The 22,918-nt window shown below is 34.8% G+C and overlaps 1 protein-coding gene across 1 annotated transcript in view; it reads right to left on the bottom strand.

Moving 5' to 3' along the window:
• LOC111044541 (rhomboid-related protein 2) overlaps positions 1-22,918 on the bottom strand; it is a 127,756-nt gene that overhangs the window by 72,368 nt on the left and 32,470 nt on the right. The window contains 1 exon segment of the mRNA XM_039434205.1: positions 21,958-22,122. Within this exon segment, the coding sequence (XP_039290139.1) occupies positions 21,958-22,122 (165 nt within the window).

Below are 22,918 nucleotides of genomic sequence, written 5' to 3'. Positions count from 1 at the left end.
TCTTCTTCTTCTTCTTTCTTCTTCTTCTTCTTCTTTTTCTCCTCCTCCTCCTCCTCCTTCTTTCTCTCATATCTTCGCTTCTTCTCTTTCTCACGTTCTCACCCTTCTTCTCTCAATTTCATTCCTTTTACTCGGCTTTCACTTCCTTTTTCTCAGTCCCTTCACATATTTGTACATATTGTATTTCTCAATTTTCCAATTTCTACATTTTCTTATTATTTGAATATCTCGGTCCACATACTCTTTTCACACTGGCTAACCTCCTCATCCTTCTAGTTTCTATTTGTTTTACTTCTCGTAGAATCTGTTATTCATCAGTTCCACATCCTTTTATACTTTACCTCATTGATTAAAGGATGATTAATCAAAGGAATCCTTCATTGGAGGAAGATTCATCATCATCATCATCATTCCTCATCTTCTCATCGTTTACTTTCTTATCGTTCACTTCACTTTCTTATTTGCCCTAGTTTGTCAAACTCCCCTCCATCAATTACATATTTTTTGCATTTTTGCTACATATGAAAAATATTTTTGCTATCAGGTAGTATTATTCTTCTATCATTATCATTCTCTCTTCATGCTTCATCACTCTCTATTGCTCCCACTATATTCCATCCTCTGCTATCTCTCTCTTTCTTTCTCCTTCTCCGAGATCAATCAATTAGCACAGACAAGAAAGGTACTCTCCGGGACATCTTGGTCCCAAAGTATCTCCGGGGATTCCCTGCAAACTAGTCGGCTTTGTTTTGATCTGCCAACGGGCCTCACAATAAATGCAGACCCTTTTGTTGCCGATCACACCTACAGGGACAGTTGGTGCCAGCAGTCTCTTGTGTTTACTCACGATGAGCTGCCATTGAAATGTGTAGAAAGCGCGCTAAGGTATTTCTAAGCATGTCCTTCAGTAGGGAATCCCAAATTCTTCTCAAATCATTGTTGGTCGATGCATCGGAAGAATATGCGATCGAATAAACTGAGACAAGGCTTAGTGAATAACAATTTGAAAATCTTTGAAAAAACTTATTCACTTTGAAAAAATTATATTATAAGGATATGTGTTATATTCACTCGTCTATATGAGATTTCAGAATACTTAACGAAAAAGCGTTGTGTCTTATTATTGTGCCCAATCCAATGAGGAAGGCTCTGGTTGCTATGAGCTATGAACAATGGAAGAGTGTAGCAATGGACAGATATGGATGAAGGGCCAAACAATTAAGCTAAAAGAAGATGAGATTTCGGTACACATTTGAAGTACTGATACTGTAACCTGGTCTTTGTATTTTCAAGTCATACTAATCAGTCATACTATTATAATACTAGTGGTTGTGTTACTAACCACATATTGGTGTTAGTATGAAACGCAATGACCAAACCTTAGACTAACCTCCAGTCCAGCGATAACGATCTGTCAAACCTTCCAGCACAAAGTGGAGCTCACACTACCCAACCTGACCAATAGGAAATTGGGATCCTTCATTGTTCTATTATCTGTAACTGAATTATAACGATTTTTAATCGACTATAACTTTATAATACAACACTGAAATGAACCTTTTCTTACTCACTCATCAAACTCATGAATCTTGACTTTCCAATCAAATTTTCGATTAACCATTGAAATGGGCTAGTAAGTTTTAGAAATATCAACGTGTATCATTGAAATGATAGGGATTATGTATAATATGTCTAAGTTGATACAGTATATTACTTTTTATACAAATTTCAATAATATTTTAATTCTAAGAATCAGCTTCATATTTTCATATTTGACAGCTCAGAGCTCAGAACCCTAGCTAGAGTACGAGTACAAACTTGCAATTTCATATTTCAATTCATCTTCAAAACAATAGAACAAATTTTTCCGTAAAAATTCCCTACACGTCTGTAACCAAATCGTAGATATTATAATACACCATCCGAGAAATTAGAATGTTTCACCAAAAATCGGCTCACCTATACCCTATTAGATTTCAATTGAATAAAATTACCAACTTGCATTGTTACACTGCCACATTCGCCTCCTCTTTTCAAGTACAGTACACAGAAACATTGAATGAGTTCAATGGTCTTTTATTCAACCCACTAGCATCAGCTATGCTATGCACCTACACAGCTATCATTATCACGCCTTCAGTGAGATTCATTTCAAACTGTCAACATTGTTCAAATGGGGAGCATTGGTTTTATTCATGAAAAATGTTCACAGTTTGAAGGAAAAAATCCCACTATTGTACTCTACACATACCGTACACTTAATTCTTATTAGAGGTGCCACAAAATAAATGAACTGTTGTCTCTATATTTTCAACAACCACTCGTTTTTAAATTTTGTCCTTGTCTCTCTCTTATATATCCTGCTCTCTCTTATGTTATATTCTGTATTACTGTTCAATCTTCTCCTTCGCATCTTCACCTTCTCTCCTTTATCGTTTCTTCCATCTTAAATTCAATCATTACCACCAAGACCATTCGTCTATTCCTTAATCCAAAATCATGAACGAATAGTTGCCTTCTCTATGCTTTCAGCTACCGTGCATACTAATCTTATTTTATACATTTCTCTTCTCCATATCCCATTCTATAATGTTTTCCTCGAATTCATTCAATTTTTTTCTCTTTCATCTCTATTCTCAATTCCTCTTTTCTTCCTTGACTCAATCTTCGTTTTCTCGAGAAATTTCTTCTGTTGGAAAATTGAACAGTTTGAATGAATGAGATGAATGTACAGTTTCATATATACAGGTTCAAGAATCATCATATTTTAATTCGGTCTCTTTACTACTTAATTTATATTTATATTGTTTCCCTCTTGTCTCTTCTTTGATGTTGTCAAGATATTCTACACTTTCTCTTCTATTTTCTTCTCATTTCAGTCTACATTTCACCTCTCACATTCTTCTTTTACTCTCAATCCAATGATATTTTCTCTTCAATATTATTTTCCTCAAAATCTTCTTTCTACATTTTATTTGCCTTTCTTCCTTTCGATTTTTCTCTTGATCCACTCTACATTCCGTCATACAATCAAATTTCTTCACCTTTTCATCTTGATGCTCTCCTCCTGTTCAATCAACATTGATCTTGTACTATTCCTTTTTCCTGTCTTTCATCATACTTTCCTCACTGTTTGATCCTTCTCTTCCCATCTTCCTCTATCTCCAGCTCTTCTCCCTATCATCCTCTCTCTTCCAACATTCTTTTCTTTCCTCACATCCTCTTCAAAGAATGAACAATGAATCAATGAACTGTTGCCTCTTAACAACCACACATTCATTCAAATCTTTCTTTCCATTCTACCCTACTCACCTCTCTCTTCTCTCACTCCATCAAACTTTACAGCATATCTTCCTCTCCATTCCTGTTCCAAAAACACTCATCGCACTCTTACTCATACTTTATTTCTATTCTCACTCCATGTAATTCTCCAAACTAACTTTTTCTCTCTCTGTTCCAAAACAAAAACGAAGACAAAGCGTGCGGTGTCATTGTGTTTTTTATATATATGTGTCATCACAGAGGAAGCGCATCCCCACACTTCCTGTGTCTAATGTCACGTGACTACAACCACATTATGCACGTTGAATATATCTATGTCTCATTTGCTTATTACCGAAGAGGATATCTGTATATATGCATGTAACCGGGAATAGTCTTCATTTGAATGCGACACTCGACGCGTGCTATCCTTCCTGTTTCCTTCCTCTCATCCTCTTTCTCTTATCCTTTTTCTTGTTCATCTCCTTTTTCTTTTCCTTTTCTCCTTCTATGCCTCTCCTACGATGTGAGAATCTATCTTCTCCCTATTCTAAGATATTTTTTCTAAATTTTATCTAATTACTCTCCTGGTTATTCTTCTTTTGCATGCTCTCACTTACCTATCTACAGTTTCACCCCTGAGCATAGAATAAAACTACAATCTTATAAGTTTGAATAAGTATGAGTTCAATCTTATAGTATAAGTATAAGTTTTCCCTGCCCTGAGTTCAAATCATTCTACATTTTCTTCTTCCTTTTTATTCTTCTTACAATTCAATGCCTTCAATATTTTGTGCTCTTTCTATCATAATCAGATTTGATAATCTTGTTTTTCTTCATCATTTGCCTCATTCATTGTTGATTTCCAAGAGCTCCGTTACTTTTTCTTTTTAGCCCTCTCCTCAATTTTGGGCTAGCATGTTATTTTTTCACTAATTTTCTTCCTTTCCACCTTGATTTTTCCCCTTCTCCTCCATATTTATCTCCTCTTCCTTTCTATCTCTTCTGTTCTCTCCTTCTATATAGCTTTAACTCTTTGATCTTGCTTCTTCTCGCTCTTCATCACCTTCATTTCATCTCTTTTCACATAATGATCAGATTCATTTTATTTTTTCTTCATCACCATTGAATCGAAGTGTCTTCTACTACTTCTCTACTTTGTTCTTGTTCCTCGCCCCCACTTCGTTTCCCCATTCCACTTCCTTCCGTCGGAAAACCTGATTCGCTTATTAAATTAGCTGTCAAAACATTAATGACCCTCAACGAATTGGGATGCTTTTCATCAAATTGATACAGCCACCGCTTCCACTAATTGGAATGTATTACAGGATATGAAATCAACGACCTTATGCTAATAATTGATTCAAGTAATGAATTGTAAGTTCTAAGTAGTAAACTTGATGTATTGAGCTTCAACTAAGTGTAACATTTATCAGCGACGTGTAACTAGAATTAACGTGAAGCTGGAATTATTGGAATTACGCAGTCAGAGGTCACACATCAATTTTTGGACGTCCGATTCATTGTCATCCTTAATAATCTTTCAGATTGAACGGAAGTTGGCAAACAAGTTATATCTGCGGATACACACAATGTTATTAACAAGAAGCTATAATGAATCTAATAGATTTCAAAAGGACGGTAAAAAATCGTACCTCCAAAAATCGGTGTGTTTGTTACTAGCATAATGAGTTTAATGTGTTAAATACAGTGAATGGTAGATAATTGCTATTTTTCACTCTATGCGTTTCGGAATAATAATCCAAAGAGAATTAATAGTAGCTGTCATTTTTCCTGTGTCTCTCATGAATATTTTACTCAAGATGGTACAGAATTAGGAGTTGAATGTAATGGGAGATAGTACAAGTGTGATAAATGTGAACTAAACTCCAGAATTACAAGAAAAATGGTAGGCCTACCTATAGAGAATAAGGAACCCACAGCTGGTTTATTTATCTCTCATCTTCACTATTATCATACATATCCCTCTTATTACACAAGTAGATACAAGCTCATCTGGACATTTTTTTAGCAAACAAATTTAATTCTCATCGAGAAAGTTCAATTCAAGTAGCCATACAGCTCAGGATCTCCAAGGTGGCCTAATACATCCAAAACCTTTCAAACCAACACCTCATTACAATAATAATTCAATTCAAACATTAATAACACAGTCGACCATAACTCAAAACAAGACCTTAGGAAAACAATCAAAACATCGAATCCCTAAACTATAAACGATCGTTTTACCATAGGAAAGAACAATGAAAGAAACTCATGTTAATGATAGCCTTCCTCAAGTTTATTACACGCGGCGATCAATTATAAGTTGAAGACAATGCTAGTTGAGACAACAAAAACACTAATGAAGATGAAAGAATAATTTAGGAAAGATGCTACACCAAAAACATTGGGAGTGAACGTTTTTTGTGGTCAATTTTTTGTCACTGTCGGTCTATGTCCTGGGAAAAAGGTATCAAGCAAATGATAATAATTTGTTGTAATGATTATTTCAATATTAGTTTGTTGCAGTGTCCGTCTCCGTGTTTTACTGTGATTGTGAGCGAGGACCACAGTAGTGAGCAGTAATTTGTTTAGTGACAGTGACAGTGACATGCGGTCGTCTAAATCACAAAAAGCTTGTTTGTGTCAAGCCGCCTTTCTCACGGTGACTGACTCTAATCGACCAACAGAGAGAACGAGATAGATATCAAAAGAGAGACTGAGGGTGAGAGAGAGTGAGGTGGTTGAGGGTGAGAGAGGGGGAGGTGGTTGAGGAAGAGAGTGTTTGTGTTACAGCTGGTTGTGAGAGTGAGGCAAAAGCTTGTTTGTGTCAAGCCGCCTTTCTCACGGTGACTGACTCTAATCGACCAACAGAGAGAACGAGATAGATATCAAAAGAGAGACTGAGGGTGAGAGAGAGTGAGGTGGTTGAGGGTGAGGGTGCGAGAGGGGGAGGTGGTTGAGGAAGAGAGTGTTTGTGTTACAGCTGGTTGTGAGAGAGAGGCAGAGAGAGAAACGAACGATAAAGGGAGAATCAACTGAGATATGAGGGGATTTCGTAGAGGGTAGGAATAATATTCCACGAGAAATCGTGGCAGAAGAGACCCTCCAGTTACACAAGGTGGACTTAGCTTGCTAGGCTCATATCTGTGTGTGAATGCATTCTGCCGGCCTTTATGGAAAAACAATCAATATCTTGGGAAATATAAGTAGATTGGCCTAAGATTGTATTTGAAGAGGAATATTATTCACAGTAATAGTTATTAGTAATGCCAATTGTTTGAAATTTGAAGAGATTCTCACTGCAGCATTGGTTGTCCAATCTCCAATTTCCAATTTGTTTGCCTTCTCATTTTTAGTGACATACCCTCAGAAGTTTATTCATATAATGCAACCTATCAAACCCTCACTCAGCAGCCAATATAGGCCTAGTCAACCGTACGAAAATAGTCCGATGGAAATTGGAACGGCTGAGTTCATCCTCACGTTCCCGCATCCTTTGACGTTGCCAATTGGTCAGCTATATTGTTGAAATATTGATAACTTATTATTTATAATCAGATGTCAACAACATTGATCAACTCTCGTTTGACAACGTTGCACTCATCTATTCCAATTTCCATAGGATTATTCTCGTGAGGTTGACTATAGTGAATGCAAATGCAGTACTAGCTGGGAGACCTGCTGTGATGCAAGTTTAATTTGGATTCATCTCTTTATGAATGAACACATTCGTCAACAATATTATAAATCCAGACGTAGTTTCAAATCCTGCCAGTAGATGCAGCCACTGCTCAAAACGCAAGACAAAATGTCCCGCCCACTCTTTCTTGATTGGTCAACAGAAAGTTGAGACAAGGTTCCAAATTCTGTCACCAGATGGCTGTACCAATTGGGTTTGAACAACTTTCCAGACAGCATCTCGTACAAATTCGTAGATATAGTCAATTTTAATTAATCATTATTATCAAATTTCAAAGATCAAATAAGGAATTTTGAATTTTTAGACAATTTTGTCAATGACAATGATTGTCATCGTTTTTAAATATTTTCGAACATCACTGAAGTAGCCTTAGCTGATTTCTGTGGATGAAATTCATAAGTATTTGATTCCAAAAAAATGTAAAAGATACAAAACGCTGACACTTGCTGATTTTCAGTGTAGATTTTTATTATTGAATTTGCTTGTTTTTTGAGATTGATTTCTACAGTGATGCAGGTTTGATGCCTGTGAGATCGGAATCCCCATTGTTATTGTAACAATTTATAGTGTATTGTATGGTGAGGGAGTGGACACTCTCTCAACACTCATTTCCTACTTTTAAGCTTAACATTCAGATCGGATTCAAACCCTCCTTTGCTGACATTCTCAGAAAATTTAGTAAAAACTCATCGAGAATACTACTTGGTACTTGGCATTATTTGAGAGTTTTATAATCTCAAATAAAAGCTAGTTCTAGAAAAGCTAGTTTAACATTGGGCTGATACTGGATTAATTAGTGCAACAAATGTGTATACCATTGTAATAGATTGATGAGAAATTATAATTATAATGTAAGAGAATGACATTGGATGAAAAGATATTAGAAAAATCTGGTGTAATGCACTTACACAACTTTCCTTGTCGTTATGAAAATTGATCACCTGACGCTAGTGTTCACGCGCATCTCAAGTCTACTATTCAAAGATCTCAGCCAGCTGGTGACAGGACAATAACGCTGGAGACACACGACGTCTGCCATCTCTTCATAGTGAATGATTTAATAGAATCAACAGTTGCCAACAGTTTACAATTGAATAATAATATTTTTTCGAATTTCGAGCTTATTTTCAATTTTAGGTGAAAATTTTACAGAACATGAATTGTATATATTTTCATGCTGAATCTTTTCCACTTGAATTTTTTTTTAAATCGTATATGAAGCCTGATAATTGGGAATCTAAAATCAAACTTTCCATAGATGGGGTGAATTTTGTAAATTTGGTAAATTTTTGGTGAATTTTTACAGATATGGGACTTGTGGCAGTTGATAGAGCTAATCAATGACTATTTGAGGTATAAATTTGATCAAAATCGTTGGAGCCGTTTTCGAGACAATCGTGAAAGACCCTGTTTTTGACAACATTTTCTCTATTTTAGCCGCCATCTTGAACTGCATTTGATCGAAATTGTTCGTGTCGGATCCTTATATTGTAAGGACCTTGAGTTCCAAATTTCAAGTCATTCCGTTAATTGGGAGATGAGATATCGTCATCACGTGTGACACACACACACACACATATACACACACACACACAATTTAGAAATTGGGGTACTTTCGTTTTTTTCGGAAGTAATACTTTCCTTACCTATGGTAATAGGGCAAGTAAAGTGGAAAAGGCAAGAGAAATACAAAACGCAAAATAAGGGGGAAGGGAACATGTGACAAAGAGTAAGAGAGAAGATAGATAAGGAACAGAGAAGAGATGGGAAATTTTACTTTGGTATTGCGTGATAAATATAGTGACACAACTGCAACATAGCTAGGTCCAATAAGAATAGGAAAAAGTAGAGACTATGAAAAACATAGAGAACAGAACTTATTGTGAAAGATAAAATACAACTAAAATGATACAGAACAGAGGTAACCTAACGTCATAGAATCCTAGCTCTTTTTTCATAAATGACAACGGCAAATGATGATCATTTTTGGATGACTGGAATCTCTATTGTAGAATCACTAAGTAAATAATGTAGAATTGAAGGTTGAAATCGCTATTCCAAGGTTGAAACAACTTCTACTCTGTGAACTAATGCAGCTTGTTCATTTGTATCTCCCTAGCGGAGTTGTTTTACAACATTTTCTTCCAAACTCCAACGTCTGACATGATCCACAATCTACAACACTTTCGGATGATGACATTTTGATCGGACGCCAACTTGTTCAGCAGTGGCCATGCTGAATTACAAACAATGCTTCAGTTTTCAACGAAATTCAGGCTCTGTCAAATCATATTATGATGCGCGAGAGATTACAATTTTTATAGTAATATTATGAAATAGACAATGAAATCTGTATGCCAATAGCCGATACAACTTGATAGTTCTCTTTATCAAAAACGATTCACAAGGAGTAATCAGGTGGTGTTTTTTCTTCTTCCGCCCAACTTGGTAGAAAACATTGGAAAGCTTTGTTCTCGGGACTAAAATAGCTCTATGAATTAGAATTATATACTAATATGTTTATAATATATAAATGATTTGATCAATGAATGAGTTTCATACCAACGGTCCATAGTATCACAAACATTGGATAGAGTGTCATCCAGACTCTGTAGCAATTCAAGTTCACCTGTCTAAATGAGTCCCTTAATGGAAACTGTGCAGTCGTGATGGGTAGTTTTCCCATGGCAGTTTTTTCCGCTGTGAAAGGTGGTCACAGTAGTTCACAATCTCAACCAACTTCACTAAACAATTTCAGGGTGAACTCTATCTGCTCTTTCTGCTCCTATACGCTCTCTCTCTCTTTGCTCTCTCAGCTCTCTCTCTCTCTGCTCTCTCCTTTGTTGTGCCGCCTGTTCCCACCCATCTTTCCTCGCTTCGTAATTAGATTTTGTCATGTTACTTTTTGCATCTTTGTTTCGTTTTTGTCCATCTTCGTGTGTCGGTGGACATGACAGCAGCAGCTACTTTTGATTTAAACGACTATGAGTGCTTATTAGCTTTTCAGCGCACCACCTACTAAGTTTCTCCATATTTTCTTCTCCTTCTTCTGTCTTTTCTTCTTCTTTTTGTTTTTCTTCTTACTCTTCTTCTTCTTCACCTCCCTTTTCTTATTCTACACATTATGATTCCCCGTCTTCTAATCTTTCTCTTTCATATTCCTAGAGCACAGCAGCGTTCTTCTCCATCCACTTCTTGTAGTCCTAATTCCTAATTTGAGCCCTAGTTCTCAATGTCCTGAACCATCAATAGCTCCTATTATTTTCAAATATCTGACAATTATTCTTTTCTCCATTAAATTCTCTCAGTTTCCCTCAGCTTTTTCCTTCCCTCTTCATTCAATCAAATCTTCGCATCCATCGGTTCTTTGCACATATCTTGGCATTTCATTCTCTATATCCAATATATAATCCAATATCCTCCTCTGTGTAATTATCCAAGCCTATTCATCTACAAATTCTCTAGTTTTATTTTTTCTATTTCTCCCTCATTTACAAACTTCTTCGTTTAATCTCTCATGGCTTTTTCTACTCTTTCTCCTTCCTCTTTTTCTTTCCCTCATCCTCCCTCATTCATAGTACTCCTCATTTTCACCCTTCCTAATTAATTTTCAAATCCTCCAAGAAGGGAGACTTCTCATCACCATATACCTCTCCCTCTTCTTCCTGATCACTCTTTCCTTCCTCTTTTTACCCACTTCTCACGCCTAATCCTTCTCACGTCTTCCCATGGTTTTTCTTTCCACCCATCCTCCAAGATGCGCCGCGTTGTCGTTTCATCTCGTCCCGTCATATTGTCATAATTGATGTTCTTTAACCAAGAAGACACAGGAATCAGCTCGAAATCACCTTGGTGTTCAGTTCCCCACCGCTTTTGTTTTGTAGCTAAGGACCTCCAATTACCCTCCTTCATTTTCTCTTTCTCCTCTTCTTCTCCCTCTTCTTATTTCGTTCTCATTTGTCTCTCTCTTTCTCTAGCAGAACAACCCAATTTATTGCTGCCACCTATGATGTTTCCCACACAATCAATCTTCCAATTTCATCCTCCCTTCGCTGCAGATGATTAATGCAATGTTGATTGAGTCCCATCAGAAATCTTAATGTTAATTATTCAATTAACAACAAGGATTCGTTGATAATAATTCGTTAATTATAAAATATTTTAGTATAATAAGATTTTTATAAGTAGCCTATGATACATTATAATTCGACTGTAAATTTTTGTGATTATTATTCTTTCGCAAGTGACTGTACATATAATTAAAACATTGTACTTATTGTAAAGAGAAAAATAAAATGAAGTGTTTCCATAACCTCATTTGAACTATTCAATTAGGGAGAGGATTTAATAATTTTTGGCTTATCCTCTTGATTCTCTTCCAACTTCTCATTATTTTGAAGTTGTGATTGTGGGAATGGAATGAATAATTTTTTTACATAAGCTTTTGACTTTCTGGATTCAAATAACCCTCAATTCCACCCTCCCAAGATTTAATCGCAAGATTTATTGAGCCAAAAATAATTTATTTATTTTTCATAATAAATAGTTTATCATGGACTATCTTTTTAGCTCAGTTATTGAAGATTATTTGTTGTATATTATTTAATGGTTTCATGTTTGGCCTTTATATCTTCATTGATCTTTGCGAACCAAACACACACTATCTCTCTCTTCTGATTGGTCAACACTTCTAGCTCCGTCTACTATCTCCTGATCGATCAACAGTTAATCGAGACGTATTCCCAAACTCTGCCACATGATTGTAGTAGTAAATGGGTCATGCACAACTTTTCAGTCAGCATTTCAAACAAGTTACTGGTGGTGATTAATTGTAGGCAGTATTATGAGAGATTTTCAAACATCTCTGAAGAAGCCTTTTCTGAATCAAATTTGAAACTCTCCACTCTGATCGTTCTCGAAAAAGATCAGGAAAATGTATATTTCGGTGAAGGTTTAAATAATATTTGGATAACTGTCAAACACAATTTTCCTAGTCCTTATAGCTGAGAAGGACATCAACACTTTCAGCTTCTGTGCTGTTATTCACATAAAACAATCTGGCAAAACGTGAAAAAATGCTAGAAATGGATGAAAATTAATTTTTAATTGAGAAATTTCAGAAAATTCACTAGATAAACGGATTTGGGTGTCAATTTTGCGATTTCACTGCTTTCAACTCGAGCTGACCAGCTGAAAGCACTACGTTGCAACGTTGCCATTCCCACTAGTGTATGGTATTCTATTGAAGAAAGGCTACTCGTTTTCTATTCATTTTGGATAAAACTACTTTTTCAATTGGAAGTATGCTTATGACTCATTCGAAGAATATCACAACAGAATAACGAAAACCAGCCACAAGATTAGGCAGATTACAGTTTATAATACTAGTAGTTCTGTGAACAGTAGACCTCACGCAGTATTCTCATCCACAAGTACCTGATTGAAACTATAGACCATATGGAAATACAGCAATAGACTGGCTTCTCCACACATCTGTGTAATCACTTGTCAGCTGATTTATGATGAATAATTGACCGAGCGAAGTGAGGTCTAAGATTCAAGTCGACGCCTTGGCATTAAATTTCTCTTAATGTTTGAATGTTTGAATGTTTAAATGTTTATATGTTGCGCATTTACGGCGAAACACGGTAATAGATTTTCATGAAATTTGACAGGTATGTTCCTTTTCAAATTGCGCGTCGACGTATATAGACTACAAGGTTTTTGGAAATTTCGCATTTCAAGGATAATATAGAAGGAAAAAGGAGCCTCCTTCATACATCAATATTAGAGTAAAAATCAGACTATAGAATTATTAATCATAAATCAGCTGCCGAGTTGACTATAAATTGCATGCCATGACGCATTCAATTCAATATCTCAATGTAACTTGGTAAAAAATTAACAGCTGTGTAGACTATAAATTGCATGCCTCATTGAATGCAATTTTTATGCACTATTAAATAGGATGCAAAGAACTTATAACAGCTCGTCTGGGCGCCTAGATGTCTTCTGGTTTTCTCGCGCTAAATTCCGGAAAGAGTTATATGATAATTAAATTTTGTGAAAGCATGATCTGATCAAATAAATAGTGTATCAGTGTGGAAGTGCTTATGGTTTGGGACGTCGTTATAACTGCGCGAGGTCTACTGTTCACAGAACTACTAGTTCTATAGTCTGATTTTGACTCTAATATTGGCGTATGAAGGAGGCTCCTTTTTTCTTCTATATTATCCTTGAAATGCAAAAATTCTAAAAACCTTGTATATACGTCGACGCAATTAAAAAAGGAACATACCTGTCAAATTTCATGAAAATCTATTACCGCGTTTCGCCGTAAATGCGCAACATAATAAACATTAAGAGAAATGCCTAGCCGTCAACTTGAATCTTAGACCTCACTTCGCTCGGTCAATTATAGTAAGATATACATTTGCAATGCTGTGGACAGCATTATGTCAGATGAGCAGGCTAATAGGCATGGAAGGGCGTATTGCTACGGATTGCCAAGGAGAGGCTAGTGTAGATGAAGAGGGGGAACACAGCTGGTTTGCCAATGTCAACTTCAACATTTCAGTTAAATACGTCAACAAAAGACACAATGAAGAGCCGATGAAGAAGATGAACGAAAAAGAAGAAGAAAGAGACGTAGATAAAAGAGTCGGTGAAGAGCAAAGCGAATTCCAAATGTCAACCCCGAAGGTTGGGGTGCTTTCATTCGAAATGGTACAGTTTGTCTTCAGTAGGAGACAGATATATTATAGCATAGATTATGTGGTAGATATATAGCGTTTTGTACCGCCCAGGTTTGTCACAGCCTTTCTATACCTTTTCTCCTTGTTTGAAGACAACAAGCAAAAGAAGAACAAGTGAAGGGAAAGAAAATGAAGGGCGAGGAATAGTGATGAAGAAGAGAGGTAATCGACGGAAAAAAGAGGAGAAGAAGGTTGATAGAGAGGGAAAAATTGAAATTTGATACAAAAGAAACGAGATAGAGCAAAGATGAGAAACATAGAAAATAGAAAATGAAAGGAGCTAGAAAATAAAACAAAAAAGTTGATAAGAATTTTGCACTGTAAGGCTAGTTACACACAATCATATCAATTTTTGAACGTATGATTTTTGCCGTCGTTGTATCAGATGATAAGTTGTATTAGATTGAACAGATGATGCTTGTCGAGTTCCGTTTAATCTTATAGAAATCATAAGTACGGCAAAAAATTTACGTCCAAAAATCAATGTGTGTGAAAGACTGATGAAGGAGAAAACGGCCAAAGAATGTGAAAGAAATGTTGAATTCTGGAATGTGGAAGGAAAAGTGAAGAATATGGAAAAAAGGAAAGGAGTTGGAAAAAGCAAGACAATAATGAAGCATAAGAGAAGAATGAAAGAAAAAACTGGGGAAAATGAATAAAGATGGATGGAGGAGCAAGAGAAAAACAAAGGACAGGAAAGTAAGAAGAGAAAGAAAAATATAAATTTAGGAAAGGGAAGAATAATTTTATTGGAACAGAAAATGTGGGGAAGATGTGGAAATTGTTATAAAGGAAAATTATAAAAAAGTGAGAAGAGTATTTGTTGGAGCTGGGAAAGAAGCAGAAAAACGATGAAACTTGCAAGTGGAAGACAAATAAATTGTGAAGAAAGAGAAGAGGAGAGGGTGAAAAAGAATGGTATATAATGGAGAAAATTTTATAAAAATCGAGGAAGTTGAAAGAAGAGAGAAAACTATTATTATTGTGAGAGTAATCAGGAATGATCTGAAGTAAAATTGAGAGAAGGATAGTAGCAAAGAGGCAGCTAGTGGGCAATAAATTGGTGATAAAGGCAGAGGAAAAGAGAAGGCGAAAGAGAAGGTAGAAAAGAGAGTCCACCTTTTTGAAGTGGCCCGGATAAAGAGATTTGTGTGAGATGCGTGTGGGGTCTGGGGTCCCCCCAACCCCCCAGGAGTAGCTCCTTAAAATCAGCGGACAATAAAAGGACAAAATTTCCAAAGACCAAGTTCCATGAGCCGTGAATGGATGGGATAATTTGTCACTACATTACTCCCACCTATGTTATCAGCTTGAAAACCGTGCAAAACTCAGTTATCCTTGTTCAACCAGCCGGTAGAGATCATCTGCTCTGAAGAATCAGGGTTGAAGATTAGGGTTTAGGTTTAGGCTGACTATAGACTCATTCTAAGGTATTTTAGGAAAATACTAAAGGTATTTATCGCATATTCACGCATATTAGGCTGTGCTCTGTCAACACCCATACTGGTCAATCACGTGCTTACTACATTCATGGTTGGAGATTTTAAATGGTTTTGGGAAACAAGACTGACTGAATAGTATCAACTGGAATAACTATTTTTAGCGTAAATATTCGTTTCCTAAATTCATTCGTAGAACAAATTGACTTTTTTCAAATCATCATGGTATTCCAGAGATTTCATAGTTTTAAACAATGAGAACAGTATCTACTCAAGTAGTTAGTTGATAGAAAACATTATAAGATTGTTTAACTGTCTTATTTAAAAAAAAACTTATTCACTATCTCTGGCTTGAGAGCTTTAAAAGTGCTAAAAACCGCTAACTGAAAAACAGAAATCACCCAATTGTAAGAATGCACACACTTCGATGCTCAATAGTTTTTCCGAAAACATTGGTTGAGTTCAAAGCCACTGATCGGTGAGTGAACGATGAGATCGGTGAGTGAACGTGGCTTTGAACGAACAACTGTTTTGTCGTTGAACGATGCATAGACTCACATGCAGCGCTAGATTATTTGGAATTGAAATCGGTCATTAAGGGGACAGCCTGGTAGATTATTACATACTAAAGATCTTGAAGATTTTAGTGATCTATAATATTACAAAAATATATATTATATAATATCTAGTGCTAAAATACCTCAATGAAACCTTCAATTTCAAGTAAGAGCTAGCATTGGGAAGGCATAGGTATTGTGCGTTTATACCTCTTCAAGGTCTTTGGTCTAACTGATAAGAAAAAAAACGTCATATCCGGCTCGTTCATTGATCAGTTAATCGTACTTTTCCACCGATGGAAAAGAACGTAAATAGAGTAGCTGAACGTAAACATACATGGCTGAATATGAGGTTGTTTACAAATGATGGACTCCATTATAATGTATTTGGGAGCAGAGAAATGCATGATTACATAAATTCAATAACATTTAGAATATTTTACAAAGCATTTAAAACTACTCCAATCACCTGATGGTTTTCCATTTTAATTGATACAATGAATAGGTTAAGTTCTAGTTTTGTTTACTAATATGATCAACAGGGGAAACATTGTACTGATAGAAATTAGTACAATATGTTATAATTCAGTAGAATATGTTGGAATCCAATATAATATTGTTGTAAATGTGCTTTTGTAATTAACACTTTATTCATTGAAAGTTTACATCTATGAACAAGATAAAAATAAAATAAAACATCATCTTTGAACGTATCTCATAAAACTCTAACTAGTTATTCACTTGTAAACGTTTGTTGCTAAAACAGTTACCTTGGCAACCGTGCTCACATGATATATCCACGTAGGGCTAGCCTACATCACTATCGCCCCCTTAGGGATATTGGTCTCCAATATCCAGATTTCATTGAAAAGTGATAGACGATTGTGTGTACAACTATTGGTTTGGTTCTTCATTCTGTTTTCTTAATGTTGTAGTACACAATTATTTTTATCCTCTTCACAATGTAGTACGGGACTTCCCTTGCTCTATCTAATTTTGAGCAAACATTTCTTTTTTAAATTATTGTCAAATTCAATTCTTGTGAATAATATACAATTTGGATTCTTTGGATTTCCAATGAAACTTAAACGATTGGATAAAGCAACATTTGATCCTCCACCTTGTGAGCTTCATCGTGTCCCCACCAACGATCTCTCAAACCTCTAAATCAAACAACACTCTGCTCAGCCAAACCTCAGGACAGACACTTTCTCCCTGCCAGACAGCCATGCTTCTGAAGTTCCGGACAGCCGTACTTCTTCCCTGCCAAACCTCCATGTCTGCAGTACCAAACAACCCACGCTTCCTCCCCGCCAGACAGCCATGCTTCTGCAGTTCCGTACAGATGTGCTTCCTCTCAGCTACATGCTGAGGACTGAGAAGTCCCATTCAATCTAGTGACACCCTCACTTGCTCCTTATTTTCTCACTTATGCATACCCTAATGTATGTCGTAACCTGCACACCCTAGGCCCACAGACCTGTGCCCACACCCTATGTGTGACAAAACATAAATTCCCAGTTTGTCTTTTTGATTGAAATCATTCTTCATTAATCAGACAAAAAAATCAAATTGATAAAATCTTGTTTTAAAAGCCAAAAAATGTTTAAATCAGGCAGACCAGGTTACAAGAACATTGACTCCAATCGCTTGAATCTCTTGTAAGCCTCTTTCCACGTGATCAGATTCCCCTGTGAGTAAATCACTATAACTTGTGGCACACTAACAATGTTATAAATATATCTCAGAGCCAACCTAATAGGCTTGTCAAAGTCTAGAGCAAACCAATGGCCATGATTTGTCTTCTAAAAGTCATCTAGCATCTTTTCTTTTTCGCCATCAACACTAAAATAAATAATCTCAAACGGTTTTAAAACTTTCCTTGATTTCCTGTTGAAAATTTTGTCCCATATTAGATACACATTCTAGCATACCTTCTTTTATCGAATTTACCATCTCGTTGAGTGCTTCCATCTTCCTTTTTGATTTTGCTCTTGTTTTCATGTAAAGCTTTCTTTGTGTAACAAACTTTTAGCACAATTATTTTTTAATGATTAAATCCCACTTCTGACACCAATGTTGTAAATGTGCTCTTGTAATTAACACTTTATTCATTAAAAGTTTAAAATTTATGAACAAGATAAAAATAAAATAAAACATCATCTTAGAACGTATCTCATAAAATTCTTCATAAACTCTAACTAGTTATTCACTTGTAAACGTTTGTTGCTAAAACAGTCATCTTGGCAACCATGCTCACATGATAAATCCACGTAGGGCTAGCCTACATCAATATGTTGAAAATAAGAATTGAGTATGTTAGAATTCTTTACATTACATAATGTATAATGTATATTTGGACTGTAAATATTTGTGACCTTATAAAAAAGTTTTTATAACCTCATTTGGACTATTTTTATCAAAATTGGGAAGAGAAACAGTTTTGGGTTTATCCTGTTGATTTTCTTCCAATTATTAATAATTTGATATTGTGATTGTGGTTGTGACATGGTGTTGTAGCACCATAAAATACTTTTGAAATAAAACAACTGAGCTTTAATAGAATTGTAAAATGGAAAGAATAGATAGCCTAGTCAAGGTACCACTTAAGTAAAATCGAATGTTATTTATGATAAAGAATAATCATATTATCTGAAGTGATAAGAGAACCATGCAAAATTGTAATTAAACAATAATGAGAATTCTTTGGCAGTAAATAAAAATTATAAAGCGGCTTGTTTATTATTGGCAGATTATAAAAAATAAAAGATTGCATGTACAATTTGAGGTTAGAATCCTTTGTTTTGATTTAATACATCAATCGATCTAGGATCAATCGACAGTTTATTGAATCGATACCTAACAAATCAGCTGATTGCTCAATCAACTATTACGAATTGAATTATATTTTTTACTTATCAAATATATATATATTATATACTAGGGAAGGTTTATATAAATGGATAAGGACAACTATTATTGTTACACGAGTATTTATTGAAATCTAAAAAAGTATGAAAACCAAGAGTACACAAAACTCATATAAAAAATTAAATGTATATCGTATTATAGCATTATATATCGAGATTTATTTATTGGGATACTCTCAGACTATTACTTAATTTATTTATTTAGAAACTTTTATTTATCTTTGTATAACTAAGTTGGAGAAACCCTGAATCTTAAGTAACCAATTACATCACGTCTTACTAAGATTAGAAAGCCAATCTGAAGAAAGCTTATAAATCATTAAAGGAAGAGATGAAATTTTTCTGAAAATCATTCTCTCTGGCTTGTGATCTCGACCTGTGAGGAGCACATAGAGAATAGGGCCTCTTTTCCACTTAATTTTTAAAGCATCAAGCCAATCCCCTTTTAAATGTCAAGTATATGTAATTACTGTTGATTATTTGTGAACTCAGTGTTGCTAAAGAGTTCTTGATTGTAACTTATTCCCATAAATATATTTTTAATACTGATAGAAATTTATAAGAAATCTGGACCATACACAAGACCAGCGGAGACAAAAAGGACCTGCCTAATTAGTTATCGAAGATAATTAATTATTCTACGAGAACTTCAAGAAAATCATTATAGTGAGTGTGCAAAATTTGTCTTAAATGAGCTCATTTAATAATAAGGCCTTTATCAGTGAATTTGGGAATTGATCAAAGCGCTATATAAATTTATTCAAGTTTAAGAAATTTGCAACATGTCGACTACTATCATATAAGTTATAAAAAACTCTTTTATGAATTTATTGATACATGTAGGAAGCTTATTTCCATGCATGGCACGAACTCATAAACCCTGAGATATTAAATTGTTATTTTTATTAATTATTATTTTGTTCATTGATCAAAGTATGTCCTGTTAAATCTACAGACCGAACAGGTTCTAAGGTGTAGAGTTCTAAACTGACTTGAAGTCCACGTATCAGTATTAAATATACATATATATTTTTACAGCTCACAATATTGTGAATGCTAATAAACCTTGTGATAATTATTCAAATATTAGAAAATGTACTTATTTGAAAAAAATTATAGATGTAAGAATATTTTATATATATTATTTTATGGGAATATATTTTATGTTTTATGTCAGCATACAAGATCTTAGAAGTTTTTATTATTTCCTAATTCATCTCGTGATATACAGTTTGAGCTGTCTTGGTACCAAGCAGTATTCTTCTGCAGCATATCAAATCAGTGAATCAATTAATATTGATCTTATTCAGAGCATTTATTACTTGTCATCCTTTGATGATAGTCACATTATTCAGCCAAAAAAATCTTACTGATAATTATATTAATAAGTCTACAGTATATTATATAAGGATCCAGAGAACTTCAAGAACTGGCGTTGTGAGTTTCAAGGAATTTCAAAAGGGTAAATTGGTGCATACCTGTATTCATGACAAGCGTTTTAAGAATCAACTAGAAAAACCATAGTTGATTTTCATTATTCTCGATTGAATAAATGGTTACTGATAATCAGTCACCAACTATCTTTTTGACTTCCTTATTGGTATTCTTCCATAACTTCACGGAAGCAGCGGTAAGAACTATTGATCACCGGTCATTGAACCCCATGGTGATTCATTATATTTGGAATATTCATGCATCTACTACTGAGCTAGAGCTGTGGTCTGAACCCAGTATATTTGCGAGCCGGACGGCCTTAACCTTTTGCAAATTTATTTGCAAAATAGGGATTTTAGCAACCGCTCCAGTATATATCAAAAATACTGCACCACATAAGAATGTCGCCCAACATGGCTGGCAATTTATCTCTTCACATGGTATGTAATAAATAAATAAATAAAATACAGCCAAAGTACTCTTTTAGTCCATGCTGTATGTATTGTCTAGATTTAAAATTATCTTCATGTAATTATGGTACATTGTAAAATCACTTTATGATGAGGTATTGATTTATTTTTATAAGTACTTCCATTTCTAGTATGTTCTCCCAATCATATGGTTTCACCGGATTTTTGTTAACTTGGATCAGCTCTGGTCCCAGATAGTCTGAGTTAAAAAAGTTCTACTGAACCATAGAGTACCTAATGAGGAAATTTTATATTCAAAAATTTATAATTTATATTGAAGAATATTATCCTTCTCCTATGATAACACAAAAACTAAATACCATATTCATTGTCAGGATTTATGAAGTGTAGCCTACCCATTAAATTGAATATAAAGTATCAAAAATCTGGTGTGTCACACTCACACAACTTTCCTTGCCGTTATGAGAATTGATCACCTGACGCTAGTGCTCACGCGCATCTCAAGTCTACTTATAAACAAAGATCTGAGCCAGCTGGTGACAGGACAATAACGCTGGAGACATACGAGGTCTGCTATCTCTTCATAGTGAATCATTTAATAGAATCAACAGTTGCCAACAGTTTGCAATTTGATAATCTCATTTTCTCGAATTTCGAGCTTATTTTCAATTTTAGGTGAAAATGCTACTGAACATTAATTGTAGAGATTTCAATGGTAAATCTTTTCCACTCGAAATTTTTTGTTGAAATTGTATTAATTGTAGAGATTTAAATGGTAAATCTTTTCCACTCGAAATTTTTTGTTGAAATTGTATCTGAAGCCTGATAATTGGGAATCTAAAATCAAACTTTGCATAGATGGGGCGGAGCTCCTGAATTTTTTACAGATATGAGACTTGTGGCAGTTGATAGAGCTTATCAATGACTATTTTAGGTATAAATTCAATCAGAATCGTTGGAGACGTTTTCGAGAAAATCGCAAAAAACCTTGTTTTTGACAACATTTTCTCCATTTTTGCCGCTATCTTCAATTGAATTTGATCGTAATTGTTCGTGTCGGATCCTTATATTGTAAGGAACTTAAGTTCCAAATTTCAAGTCATTCCGTTAATTGGGAGATGAGGTATCGTGTACATAGACGCAAGTACACTCATACACAAGTACACATACAGACCAATACCCAAAAACCACTTTTTTGGACTCAGGGGACCTTGAAACGTATAGAAATTTAGAAATTGGGGTACTTTGATTTTTTCGGAAAGCAATCTCCCCTTACCTATGGTAATAGGGGAAGGAAAGTAATGAAACGTATAGAAAATATAAAATTAGGGTACCTTTAATTTGTTTGGAAAGCAATACTTTCCTTACCTATGGTAATAGAGCAAGGAGAGTAAAAATTGTAGTAGATGGTGATAATAATCAGGAATATGGTAGAATGACTTACCACATTGACGAAATCCTGAAAAGTGATAGCAGTGGTCCTTCTATCTTGCGACCTTTCCACCAACAGCTCCAGCTTGTTGGGAGTGACTTCACTCACAAAGTCCGGTGTTTTCAAAACTTCAACAAAGTCATCCCAAGGTATCTCACCGAAGCCCTCTGGATCATACTGCAAAACAAATCATAATAAATAGAAATAAAATATCTTTATTAGTTTGATTGCTACTGAATTGACTTAATTTTATTCAAAATATTTCAATTATGTAGGAATGGATGTAATGACCATCATCATGATGTACATATGTAACCATCCAAGAAGAGAATAGATTATTCGTGATTGTAATCATAGAACTAATAGAAGAAATTCGATAATTTTAATTTTTTTTGTAGTTCATACTGAATTAAAAAAATAACAAATATTCTTCGATTTTGAATTGTCGAGTACGGTACGTCACATTCATTGAAAAGTTTGAAATTAAATAGTCTACAAAAAATTCAATTTCATAAAATATAATATTTGAAAAATATTAGAGCTGGCAGTTTTTACACTAGGCATGCACTAAGTTGAGTGAACTTTGAGGGTTTGATAAAATTTACATTACTTAAGGTTCACGATTTCATAAAATTGATAAAATGGTAATTGAATATCATTGATGACTACTGTATCATATCAATAACATGGGGTCGCTATATTGTTTGTGATAAAAGTAAAATCTTTTAACAGCAATAGTTTAAATTTTTAAACCATCAATATTCGGTAGAGGAACAACTCTGGGATAGTTCCCAGAAGGGTAGAATTACTTTTTTAATCAGTTACTTTTGTTTAAAGAATCACTGTTGTTCCTTTTGCAATCATTGATTAGATTGTATGTTCTAGTGAATAGATGAATAATCCTGTCAAATTTAGAAAAAAAAGGTTTAATAATAATTAACGATCATGAGGCAATTGAAGTTAGGCCTACCAA

This window comes from Nilaparvata lugens, chromosome 8, assembly GCF_014356525.2.
Source record: "Nilaparvata lugens isolate BPH chromosome 8, ASM1435652v1, whole genome shotgun sequence".
Classification (NCBI taxonomy): Eukaryota; Metazoa; Arthropoda; class Insecta; order Hemiptera; family Delphacidae; genus Nilaparvata; species Nilaparvata lugens.
Note: the sequence above shows the minus strand (reverse complement) of the source record. Positions and strands in the feature narration are given on the sequence as shown.